Raw genomic sequence first — 11,534 nt, forward strand, 5'->3', positions numbered from 1 at the left:
GTCGGAGGAAGGGGGTTAGATCTCCGGCCGCTAAGGAAACCATCGTGAGAAGCAGAGTGAAGAGTGCTGAAAGGTGCCGAGAGCGGACTCCTGGGGCCGTGGGAGCCTTGGGTCGTGGCTGTTACCCCTGGACTCCCAGACACCTGCCAGAGTCCCTTCCTCCAAAGCCGGGTCACCTAAGACCTGAGCCCCCAAAAAGAGGGAGGAGGGTCCATTTCAGATCCCCCCAGCCCCGCCTCTTCCCCTGCCAGCTCAGCTTCCTCTCTCTCTCTCTGAGGAACTTTCACTTCCTGCTACTTCAGGCCTCCCCTCGAAGAACAGGTAGGGGCCCCCAGGGGACCGAGCAGCTGGCATCACCACCCCCCTCCACTACACTGATCTGTAGCCTCCCTGTGGCATCAGGCAGCTGCCCCCGTCACACCCTGCCCAGCACCCCTCGTCTCCTTCTGCTTTCTCATGGGGCCCAGGCAAGCCTCTGCCTCCCTCTCCCCGCCCTTCCTGCCTGCTCTCCCCTAAGCAGGGCACCTGCTCTCTGTCCCCCACTTCCTAACACCCTGGACTTCGGAACAGTGGGCTGATGGATTGGTTTAGCTGTTTATTATCCATCCCTTATACCCACCCCAAGAAGAAGGGAAGCCCCTGGGAGCAGGGGCCTATTCTGCCCATCACCCTTTCCCCAGGCGCCTAATTGTGGTCCTGTACTTCAGTAAATATTTATTGAATGTATGGGTGCATGGATAGATGGATGGATTCCTGCTCCTAGGACTGCTGCAAGGAAAATATTTTAGAATGCCCTCCTTAACTGATAACCCACCATAGGAAGCTATACCCGGTTAAGAGTTGGGATCCAGTGGCTAGAGGGACAGATGTGCGACAAAGCAAAAAGAGTAAAATGTCAATAGTAGAATCTAGGTAGTGGGTACATAAATGTTCCCTGTAAAATCATTTCAGTTTTTTTTAATTTGCTTGTTTTGGCTGCACTGGGTCTTCATTTGGGCATGAGGGCTTCTCTCGTTGAGGAGCATGGTCTAGAACTCCTGGGCTCAGTATTTGCAGTGCACATGGGCTTACTTGCTCTGCAGCGTGGTATCTTGGGCTTCCCTGGTGGCCCAGAAGGTAAAGAGTCTACCTGCAATGTGGGAGACCCACATTCGATCCCTGAGTGGGGAAGATCCCCTGGAGAAGGGAATGGCAACCCACTCCAGTATTCTTGCCTGGGAAATCCCATGGACAGAGGAGGCTGTGGCGGGTGACAGTCTATGGGGTCGCAGAGTCCCACACGACTGAGCGACTAACACTTTCACTTTCGTGTGGGGGTCTTAGTTCCCGGACCAGGAATGAAAGCTGAATCCCCTGCATCGGAAGGCCAATTCTTAACCACTGGACCACCAGGGAAGTTCCTATTTTAATTTTTCTGTTTGAGATCTCTCATGATAAAACCTTGGGAGAAAATATTTGAAGGCCCCTTTGTGATCAGGGAAGGGAGGAAGAAGAGACATCGTATAACATTGATCACATTTACAGACTGTCCAGTGGGCAGAGCCCTTTTCCAGGCCCTGGGTTTTGACAATGGTTGTTATTCATTTGGTCCACTTTCATAAGGCTTCACTGGATGTTAAAATATAAAATATTACCCTGTTGTTTAGTCACTAAGTCCTGTCCAATTCTTTTGTGACCCTATGGACTGTAGGCTCCTCTGTCCATAGGATTTCCCAGGGAAGAATACTGGAGTGGGGAACTTCCCTGGTGGTCCAGTAGCTAAGACTGCACATTCCCAATGCAGGCGGCCCATGTTTGATCCCCGGTCAGGGAACTAGATCCTACATGCCACAGCTGAAGAAACTGCGGGCTGCGGCAAACGTTGAAGGGCCCACATGCCGCAAATGAGACCTGGTGCAGCCAAGTAAATATTTTTTCAATTAAAAAAAAAAGAATACTGGAGTGGGTTGCCATTTCATTCTCCAGGGGGTCAGCCTGACCCAGGCATCAAATCTGCTTCTCCTGCATTGGCAGGCAGATTCTTTACAGCTGAGCACCTGGGCTTCCCTAAAAAAATATTACCCTACCACTTGGTAAATAGCTGCTACTTTGAGTCCTCTTCCTTTCCCCCTACCTCCCCCTCCCTCTCCCACTACCGGCCTCCCCACTAGGATCCCCAGATCTCCCCACCACCCAGGAACTGAAGAATTAACACCTGGCACAGCGAGGGATCTCAAGTCCATCCTGGTTGGTCAAGGTCTCTGCCATGTGGGTTGTAAATATTTAGAATATTACCCCTGGGCTGGAACAGCCTTGAGACATACTTTCCTCCCTGCCAGAGGCCAGACCATGGCTCCCTGGCCTCCTGCATCCTGAGGATGACGGCCCAGCCAGAGGACAAGGCCTCAGCAGGCCCCACGGACCAGGAGAGGTGAGGGTTGCTGAGGCCATCTCTGCCTCCCTGGATTCAGAAGCCCCTTCCATCCAACTCCCACCCACCCCCAGACAGAACCCAGAACCCCATCTCTTACCCTTTGCCCCCAGGCTTCCCCTTCCTGTACCTCTGACCCCATCTCAGTGTCCAACTGCCTTCCTCTGTCCCCTGGTCTCCTGGTCCCTGCCTGTCCCAGACTAATCCCATCACAGGCGAATGGAGCTGGTGAGACCCCCTTAAGGGTCCTTGGGACCCCAGAGTCACTCCTTCGCCTTCAGAGGACATGGGGGGTGTGGCAGATCCCAGAGCTGGATGCCCACAGTGCGAAAGCCCTTCTGGACCTGTGGCCACCAGGGGTAAGTACTCACCCCCAGGCACCCTCTCTGACCCTCCCCATGACACCCTGAACCAGTTAGGACCCTGCCGGTTGCCAGGGACAAGCACAACACAAACCAGGCAAACTGAAATCCTGCTTATTGATTCACATGACTGAAAAGTCCAGAAAAGACCAGTGAAAGTGAAAGTGTTAGTCGCTCAGTCATGTCCGACTCTCTGCGACCCCATGGATTGTAACCTGCCAGGTTCCTCTGTGTTTGGGATTTTCCAGGCAAGCATACTAGAGTGGGTAGTCATTTCCTTCTCCAAGGGATTTTCCCAGGGATCGAACTCGGGTCTCCTGCATTATAAGCAGATTCTTTATCATCTGAGCTACCAGGGAAGCACAAAAAGTCCAGAAGTAAAAGTAATTTTAGGGATATCTGAATCTTGAACATCAGACAATATATATATATATATATATATATATATTTCTCTTCATCCCATTTCTTGTTGTTGTTGTTTTCTTAACCACACTGCACAGCTTCTGAGATCTTAATTTCCTGACCAAGGCTTGAACCCAGGCCCCCTGTAATGGAAGTGCAGAGTCCTAACACTGGACCTCCAGGGATTTCCTTGGCTTTGCTTTAAACTTTGGGAAATTCTAAATATTTTTCACTGCAAATAAACACTTGTTCTTCAATATCCTGATAAGTAGGCATTTATCTTTCTAACATAACCAGAAAGACAGCTGAAGGTTCTAGTTCTGCTCCTCAAACGACATCAAGGACATCTCAGCAGTTCTCCTAGACTTCCCTTACGGTTGCCCAGTGGCTGCCCCAGACCCAAGCACATGTGTGCATTCCAAGCAGGAGGAAGGAAGAAAGGAGGCACCAGCTGCATTTTTTCCTTTTACCAGCAAAAACAAAAGCCTTCACAATTGATCCAGAATATACAGACAAGGCCCAGGTAGCAATATTTTTTAAAAGTTCACCTGGAAAGGATTCCCTGGCAGTCCAGTGGTTAGGACTCTGAGCTTTCACTGCTGAGGGCTTGGGTTTGACCCCTGGTGGAGGACCTAAGATCCTACAAGCCATGCTGTGCAGCCAGAAAGCAAACAAACCAAAAAATAAAAGCTCTCCTGGGAGTTATGTAGCCAGAGGTGAGAACCAGTGCCTACATCGATCACTACCTATCTTCTATGGCTGGGCCTGTTAATGCCCTGAACAAAGCTAGAGTTCTGCAAGGAGTAGGGAATAGATTTGGATAAAGCAATTCTAGATGGCTGGCCCAAGCACAGGGCCACATCTTACCAGGTTAGCAACCCCAGTGTAAAAAGAGGCCTCTTTCCAAAGAGCTCCCATGGGAGATTTCCATTGGCTGGATCTGGTTCACATTCGCATCTCTGAACTAACCACAGTAGTCAGAGAACACTCAATCCTATTGGCTAGGTCAGGTCATGGACCCACACTTAGGGCTCTTGGGAGAGTTAGTCCAACCTGCAGGACCTAAAGTAGAGAGTGGAATAGAGTTTTCTAAAGGAAATTTGGGGTGTGGGACCCAAAATAAAGGAAATGGATACTAGGCAGGCAATAGTAATAGACTTCTGCAGAATTCCTCTTCAACCTGGCCTTTGTCTCCCTTCCCCAAGAGTTTCCTGGTCATAGGACATCATCCCAGACAGGTCCTGGTGTTGAAGACAGGATCTTCACCAGGGGAAGTCAACACCTACCAGATCCAGAAGCTTCCTGGAGGTGAGGAGCCTACCCTCAAGTTTCCAGTCCACAACAAATTTATCACCAAGATCAGTCATTTTTTATTGTAAAATATCTCCTGAATCTTCCTAATCCTCTCTACCTCCATACCCTAATCCTAACCACCATCACCTCTTGCCCAGACAATTGCAGCAGCCACCTCTCTGGTCTCTGTGCTCCCACCCTTTTCTTCCTGCAGTCCATTCTGGACACAGCAGCCAGAGTGGTCTTTTGAAACACCAACCAGATGTTATACATTCCTGCCTTAAACCCTGCAAAGGACATGCAACATCTTTAAAAAAAAAAAGAAAGTGAAGTCGCTCAGTTGTGTCCGACTCTTTTCGACCCCGTGGGCTGTAGCCTACTAGGCTCCTCCATCCATGGGATTCTCCAGGCAAGAATACTGGAGTGGGTTGCCATTTCCTTCTCCAGGAGATATTCCCAACCCAGAGATCAAACCCGGGTCTCCCGAACTGCAGGCAGACGCTTTACTCTCTGAGCCACCAGGGAAGCCCTGCAACATTTTAGATAAACATTAAACTCCTCATGGGACTTCCCTGGTGGTCCAGTGGCTGAGACTCCATGCTCCCAATGCAGGGGGCCCGGGTTCAATCCCTGGTTGAGAAACTAGATCGTACATGCTGCAACTGTTTTCATGCCAAAATGAAGATCCCACAGGCTGCAACTAAGACCCAGTATGGCCAAATAAATAAATATTTAAAAGATAAACTCCTTATCATGGCCTATAAGATTATGATTAGCACTTGCTCACTACTGCCCATCATTCTCTCTGCTCTAGAGACTGTTTTTTCTGTTCCTTGAGCAGGCTAAATGTGTCCTAACTTCAGGGCCTTTGTATTTGCTTTTCCTGTATGAGTGCCCTTCCTTGAATGGCTAGTTTAGTCTCCATCTTTTCTACCTCTATAGAAATGTAATCTTCTTTGACCACCACAGCTAATGATAGGCCTAGTCACTTTCGATCACTCTATTTCATTTCTGGCACTCAATACACTATACACTTAGCATTATTTGTTTGCTCATTCATCTCCCTCCACTAAAAGGTAAGCTACAGGTAGGCAGTGAATGTATCTGTCTTTTGACAAATATATCTCCAATGCCTGAAAATAGTTATCTTAATAAATATTGCCTAATCAATGAATCATATTTGGTGGCATAAGTGGGATGCTAGCATAAGAATACAGGAAAAGAAGGGGACTGCAATGGCTAGAAATTTTTCTGTTCTGAAGGTTCTTGGGGGGAACTGCAGGATTGGGGAAGAGAGAGTCCCAGAAAAAAGAACGCTGCTACCCCTCAAGTTTTCTAACTTATTCCTTCTTGCCCTCTTTCCCCTCCACTACCTCAGGTGTGTGTCTGGAATCCTCTAAGCTCTGCATGCCAGATCTGCCCCATCTCCTGGCCTTCCTATCAGCCAGCAGGTACAGGTCATCCATTAAAGGTGCTAAGGAGGATCCTTCCCTATGACACCCCACCCACACTGTGGCCCCTGCTTATCTTTTCTCAGGGATATTTTGCCTAGAACATTGCTCTTGCCCCCTCCTACCCTGGGGCCCGAAGACCAAAACACAGGTGAGACATGATACTCTAAGGGAGAAAGAGTCCACCTATCCACCTCTTCGATCCAGGAGGATGGTACCTGGGGGACCAAACTACAGGGTTTGAGGGAGGATAAAGGGGACTGGAGGGGCTTCCCTGGTGGCTCAGATGGTAAAGAATCCTCCCACAATGCGGGAGACCTGGGTTCATTCCCTAGGTTGAGAAGATCCCCTGGAGGAGGACATGGCAATCCACTCCAGTATTCTTGCCTAGAGAATCCCCATGGACAGAGGAACTTGGCAGGCTACAGTCCATGGCATTGCAAAGAGTTGGACATGACTGAGCGACTAAGCACACAGCACAAGGGGACCTGAAAAAGTTGAGGGGGGTGGTGCTCAGCTCCTGGGTCTGAGTGAGGAGGTACCAGAAACTGAATCTCAGTTCCTCCAGTAATGAGGCTGAACACTAAGACTCCAAGGCTGGCCCCTTGGACACCTGGGACACCTCACTCCTGCTGTCCCCCAGATCCTCTGCAAATCGGCAGCATCCAACTCAGCACCTCAAGGAGGGTGCTCTTCCTGGTGAACAACCTCTACCTGGAGACCCACAGAGGATGGGGGATGGAGCAGACCCTGCCAGAGACAACTCCAGAGACTGCGGAGAGACACGGTCCAGGTTAGATAAGCAGGGCCCGGGGCCCCTGAGGGATGAAGAAGCTGCTGCTGCTGTTCTGTGGAACCCAACCCTCTCCCCACATCAGCCCCCAGGAACCCAGCCCCTCACCGTGTCTCCTGGGTGGAGGGCCCGCTCAGCCCAGAGGAACACCATCTTAGGCCAGCTCTGGCCAGCCTGGTGGAGGAGAAGGAGGATGAGGAGGAGGAGGATGACAAAGATGATGAAGAAGGACCTGAGGACATGCTCACTCAGCACGTCCGGGCTCTAGCCAGGGCCCGGAGCAGCTACGTGGCCAAGCAGTTCCGGAGCTTCCGGGCGCGCCTCACCTCAGGTGCTGGGGGCCCCCACAGGCCTGGGGACCCGGCCACAGAGCTGCTTCAGGACGTCCGGCACCTCCTTACTGACCTCCAGGATCACTTAGCAAAGGATCCCGATGTCAGGGCTGTCTTCGCAAGCAGGGGACCTGGGGCCCCCCAGAAGGAGGAGGAGCTAGGTAAGGGGGAGGACTGAGAGGGAACCGAGGGACACTCTCCAAACCCCCACAGGTTCACATTTGCCATCTCTTGGCCCTACATCGGTGTTCACATCCAACTTCGTTCTCTCCATCTCTGAGCGCATCTGTTTCCTTTTCTACTCACGCTCCCTTTCCCACAAGTAGCAACACCTACTCTGTTCACCACTGCTCCGTTTCACGCATGTGTGACAGCGCATATTCTCTCTCCCAAGCGGTTGTTCATACCCAGGATCCTTCTTCCACATGTGCTCACACCTACGTGTACACAAGCGGGTGGACAGAGGCTAAGGAGGGGTGGTGATTGGTGATGGTGGGTCAGTGGAGAGAACGTGGCATGGGTCAACCTGGCGGCCCTGCCTAACCCCATCTCAACCCTTGCAGGCCCCGCAGTGGAGGCGGCCTTGTACCGCGCGGTGCTGGCGCCTCTGAAGCCCGCCCTGTGGATGCGACTCCGCACGCTCCGCGCCCCAGAGCTGCGGCAACTACGGCGGCGACAGGTAGCCCTGCGGGCGGAGGCGGGGCCTCCGGGAGCCCAGGGGGCGGGGCGTGAGAAGCGAAGCCCCGCCCCTGCCCTACGGAGCCGCATTCATGAGCGCCTGGCGCACCTCCACGCCGCCTGCGCCCCGCGCCGCAAGGTGTCGCTCCTGCTGGCGGTGTGCAGTGACGTATACGAGGGTCTGGCTCGTGGGGAGAACCAAGGTAAAGTAGGGGTCTTGAGTCTACCTGGATGTGGAGTGACTTGAGGGTTGTGAGACCCAGGCAGCAGGCGGTTGTGCACACGTCGAGCGGGAGAAGATGGCAAGCTTTACGCGGACCTGGGGAATCTAGTGAGGGTCGTTTGCATATCCCGCAAAGTGGAAGGGTAGCCAGCACTCGCGGTCTTGTGGATGGGATGGAAGTTGCCAGCACGTCCCCTCCAACCCCAGAGCCTGTCCTCCCCTCCCTTAGAGCCCCTGGGGGCCGACGCCTTCCTGCCAGCGCTGACAGAGGAACTGATCTGGAGTCCAGACATTGGGGAGACGCAGCTGGACGTAGAGTTTCTCATGGAGCTCCTGGATCCGGACGAACTACGGGGAGAAGGTGAGCCCCCAGCCTCAGAACCCCGGGACCCGACAAGAGGCACCCTAGGCCCCCTGCCTGCAGTGGGAGGGAAGGCTGGCAACCTGCGCGGGGTGGGGGGGAGGTGGTGTTGGGCTTCGGGGGAGTTGAGATGGCTGCGCTGACCTCCTCTTCTTGCCCGTAGCCGGGTACTACCTGACCACGTGGTTTGGGGCGCTGTACCACATTGCCCACTACGAGCCTGACACGGCCCGTGCGCACAAGGGGCTCAGCTCTGAGGTCCGGGCCTCTCTGCGCCAGTGGCACCGCAGGCGGACGCTGCACAGACAGAGCCCCTCCGGGGACCAGGTGATCACTCCTTAGGACTGCGGGTGGCAGGGAGGGCTGGACCTGTTTCCTTTCTGACCCAGGCTCCTACCTCTCCCCACAGGCCAAGCTGCCCTTTGAGGAACCATGGGCGATGGAGATTATGCAAGAGACCAAAGATGATTAGAGATCTCAGACACTTCTGCCCCACAAGCAAGATTCAGGAGGCATCTGGGACAGCACCAACTTCTGACCCCTGTCGTTTAGAGGCAGGGGTTTCCAGGAAAAGGAAACAGGCCTAAAGACCTCTGAACCTTTACATTGGCTGTTCCTGTTTCCTGGCATGCCATTCCCCAATATCCACCTTGCTCCTTCCTTCTATTCTTTCAGACCCTTAGGTAGACATCACCTTCTTAGTGAGGCTGTCTCAGGCACTGCTGTCTAAAACTACAGCTTCTCTGACTGGATCCTCCCTGGGGTAAACAGAATAATGCCCCTCCCAAGATGTCCACCTGCTAATACCCATAATCTGTGAATATTTTACCTTAAGTGGTAAAAGGGACTTTGAAAAGTGATAGTGTTAGTCTCTCAGTCGTGTCCAACTCTTTGCGACTCCATGAACTGTAGCCCACCAGGCTCCTCTGTCCATTGGATTTCCCAGGCAAGAATACTGGAGTGGATTGCCATTCACTTCTCCCAGAGATCTTCCTGACCCAGGGATCAAACCTGGGTGTCCTGCATTGCAGGTGAATTCTTTACCATCAGAGCCACCAGAGAAGCCCAAAAGGGACTTTACCGATGTGATTAAATTAAGGATCTTGCTATGGGGAGATTATCCTGGATTCAGGTGGGCCCAATGTAATCCCCTTATAAGAGTGAGGCAAGGAGATCAGAGTCAGAGGAAGAGATATGATGATGCACACAGAGGTTGGAGTGATGTGGCTAGGAGCCAAAGAATGTAGGCATCCTCTAGAAGCTGGAAAAGACAAGGAATGGATTTTCCCCTGGAATCTCAGCGGGGACTCAGCTTTTGACTTTGTTTTTTAAAACTGAAGGGGACTCAGCTTTTGACTTTGTTTTTTAAAACTGAAGTATAATTAATTTACAGTGTTGTGTTAGTTTTAAGCATATTTAAAGAATATATATATATTCTTCAGATTCTTTTCCATCACAGGTTATTATGAGATGCTAAGTACAGTTCCCTGTGCTATGCACTTGGTCCTTGTTGTTTACCTACTTTATATACAGTACTCTTACTCAGTCGCTTCAGTTGTGTCCAACTCTTTGCAACCCCATGGACCATAGTCTGCCAAGCACCAAGCTCCTCTGTCCATGGGATTCTCCAGGCAAGAATACTGGAGTGGGTATTTTTTTTAATATTTATTTTATTTATTTGGCTGTGCTGGGTCTTAGTTGCAACATGAGGGGATTTTTAGTTGCAGCATGTGAACCCTTAGTTGCAACATGTGGGATCTAGTTCCCTGACCAGGGATCAAACCCAGGCCCCCTGCATTGGGAGTGCAGTGTTAGCCTCCGGACTACCAGGGAAGTCCCAACATGGTCTTTCTTTTGCGTGTGTGTCTTCGTTTTAATCTCCTCTTCGTGTAAGGACACCACTCATGTTGCATCCCTGGAGAAGGAAATGGCAACCCACTCCAGTACTCTTGCCTGGAAAATCCCATGGACAGAGAAGCCTGGTAGACTACAGTCCATGGGATCGCAGAGTCGGACACGACTGAGCGACTTCACTGTCTTTCTTTCTTTCTTTTCTTTCATGTTGCATCAGAGCCCATCTGTATGACTTCACTTTCACTTAATCACCCACCTCTTAAAAGCCCTTTCTCCAAATATAGTCACATTCTGAGTTCCGGGGTTAGGACTTGAACATATAAATTTGGGGAGGGAACACAATTCGGCTTTTTGACACTCTGTGGGTGGTATCTTGAGACCCTGACTAAGTTGCCCACCAACAACTTTTTAGCCCATGCTCTCAACACCTCTCTTTGATCCTTGCTGAATCATTGGATTTATTTGTACTATTCTATTCTGTTTATGGCAGTTTTCCACTTCCTGGAGTGAAATGATGTTTCCTGTATAAATAAATGTGTTTAATTTTTTAAAAAGTGAATTGATTTAAAGAAAATGATTAAGTAGCTAAGTGTATAGGTGACACATGGATACGAGGCAAAGTATGGGAAAGTGAGACTAAATGGCTGATGTTTGGAGTATCATTGGTTAATTATGGCTTTGGCTTCACTCTGAAGCTCTGGGATTCCTCCTGGATACCTCCTCTTGGACTCCCATTCCCATGATGTCCCAAACTGGCCACAGCATCTCCAAGAAACCCATTCCTCCTTCTAGTCCACATTTCAGGGGGCCCTCATGATCCCCAAGTCCCTAGACCAGAGCCCAAGCCTCATCCTGGACCCTTCCTCTCCTCCCGCTTCCCCCCACTTCCTCCCCTTCCACAGCTCCATCATGGTCCAGCCCCAGCCTCCCCCTGCCTCCTGGCTCCCAGTCCTGGGAATCCTGTCCCATGCCCTCCAAGTGGCAGCCAGAGGAAATTTTAAAAATAGATCCGAGATCTACCTCTCAGGCCAAAAATTAGGTTTGCAAGAAACACAATTTTATTTTTTTATTCTTTGATATCTAAGCTGAGCCCTCCTCCCACCATGTTGGGAAGAAATTTTAACCTGAGAGGAAATTTTAATTTGTTTGTTTAATACAATAAGCCTCCCACTGCCCCCTGGTTCATCCTAGGGCCTGGTCACAGAAGTCAGCTGGAGACAACCCACCATCTTGATCTTGAGGCCTCTTCTCATCCTGATGTTCCACTGTTTGCCCAGGTCACGTAGCCCAGCTCACTCCAGGTGAAGGCCTGAGTGCTGCCCAGGGCCCTTGAAGCCCACAAGTTCCCATAGGGCCTGCCAGACTCTCATCTCCT

General features: G+C 51.1%; 1 protein-coding gene across 5 annotated transcripts; it reads left to right on the forward strand.

Moving 5' to 3' along the window:
• Positions 1–13: 13 nt before the first annotated feature.
• On the forward strand, positions 14–9,165 carry RINL (Ras and Rab interactor like). 5 transcript variants are annotated; one of them, XM_027515876.1, is made up of 13 exons: positions 14–321; positions 2,151–2,236; positions 2,319–2,410; positions 2,610–2,769; positions 4,380–4,482; positions 5,846–5,918; positions 6,005–6,069; positions 6,562–6,711; positions 6,797–7,204; positions 7,607–7,924; positions 8,174–8,305; positions 8,469–8,632; positions 8,715–9,165. In XM_027515876.1, the coding sequence occupies exons 3-13, from the start codon at positions 2,358–2,360 to the stop codon at positions 8,775–8,777; spliced, it is 1,689 nt and encodes a 562-aa protein (XP_027371677.1). In that variant the 5' UTR covers positions 14–321; positions 2,151–2,236; positions 2,319–2,357; the 3' UTR covers positions 8,778–9,165. The 5 variants fall into 5 exon arrangements, with proteins under 5 accessions (XP_027371677.1, XP_027371678.1, XP_027371679.1 ...); XM_027515877.1 differs by having other exon boundaries at positions 2,151–2,226; XM_027515878.1 differs by lacking the exon at positions 2,151–2,236.
• The last annotated feature ends 2,369 nt before the right edge of the window (positions 9,166–11,534 follow it).

Source organism: Bos indicus x Bos taurus, chromosome 18 (genome assembly GCF_003369695.1).
Source record: "Bos indicus x Bos taurus breed Angus x Brahman F1 hybrid chromosome 18, Bos_hybrid_MaternalHap_v2.0, whole genome shotgun sequence".
Lineage (NCBI taxonomy): Eukaryota > Metazoa > Chordata > Mammalia > Artiodactyla > Bovidae > Bos > Bos indicus x Bos taurus.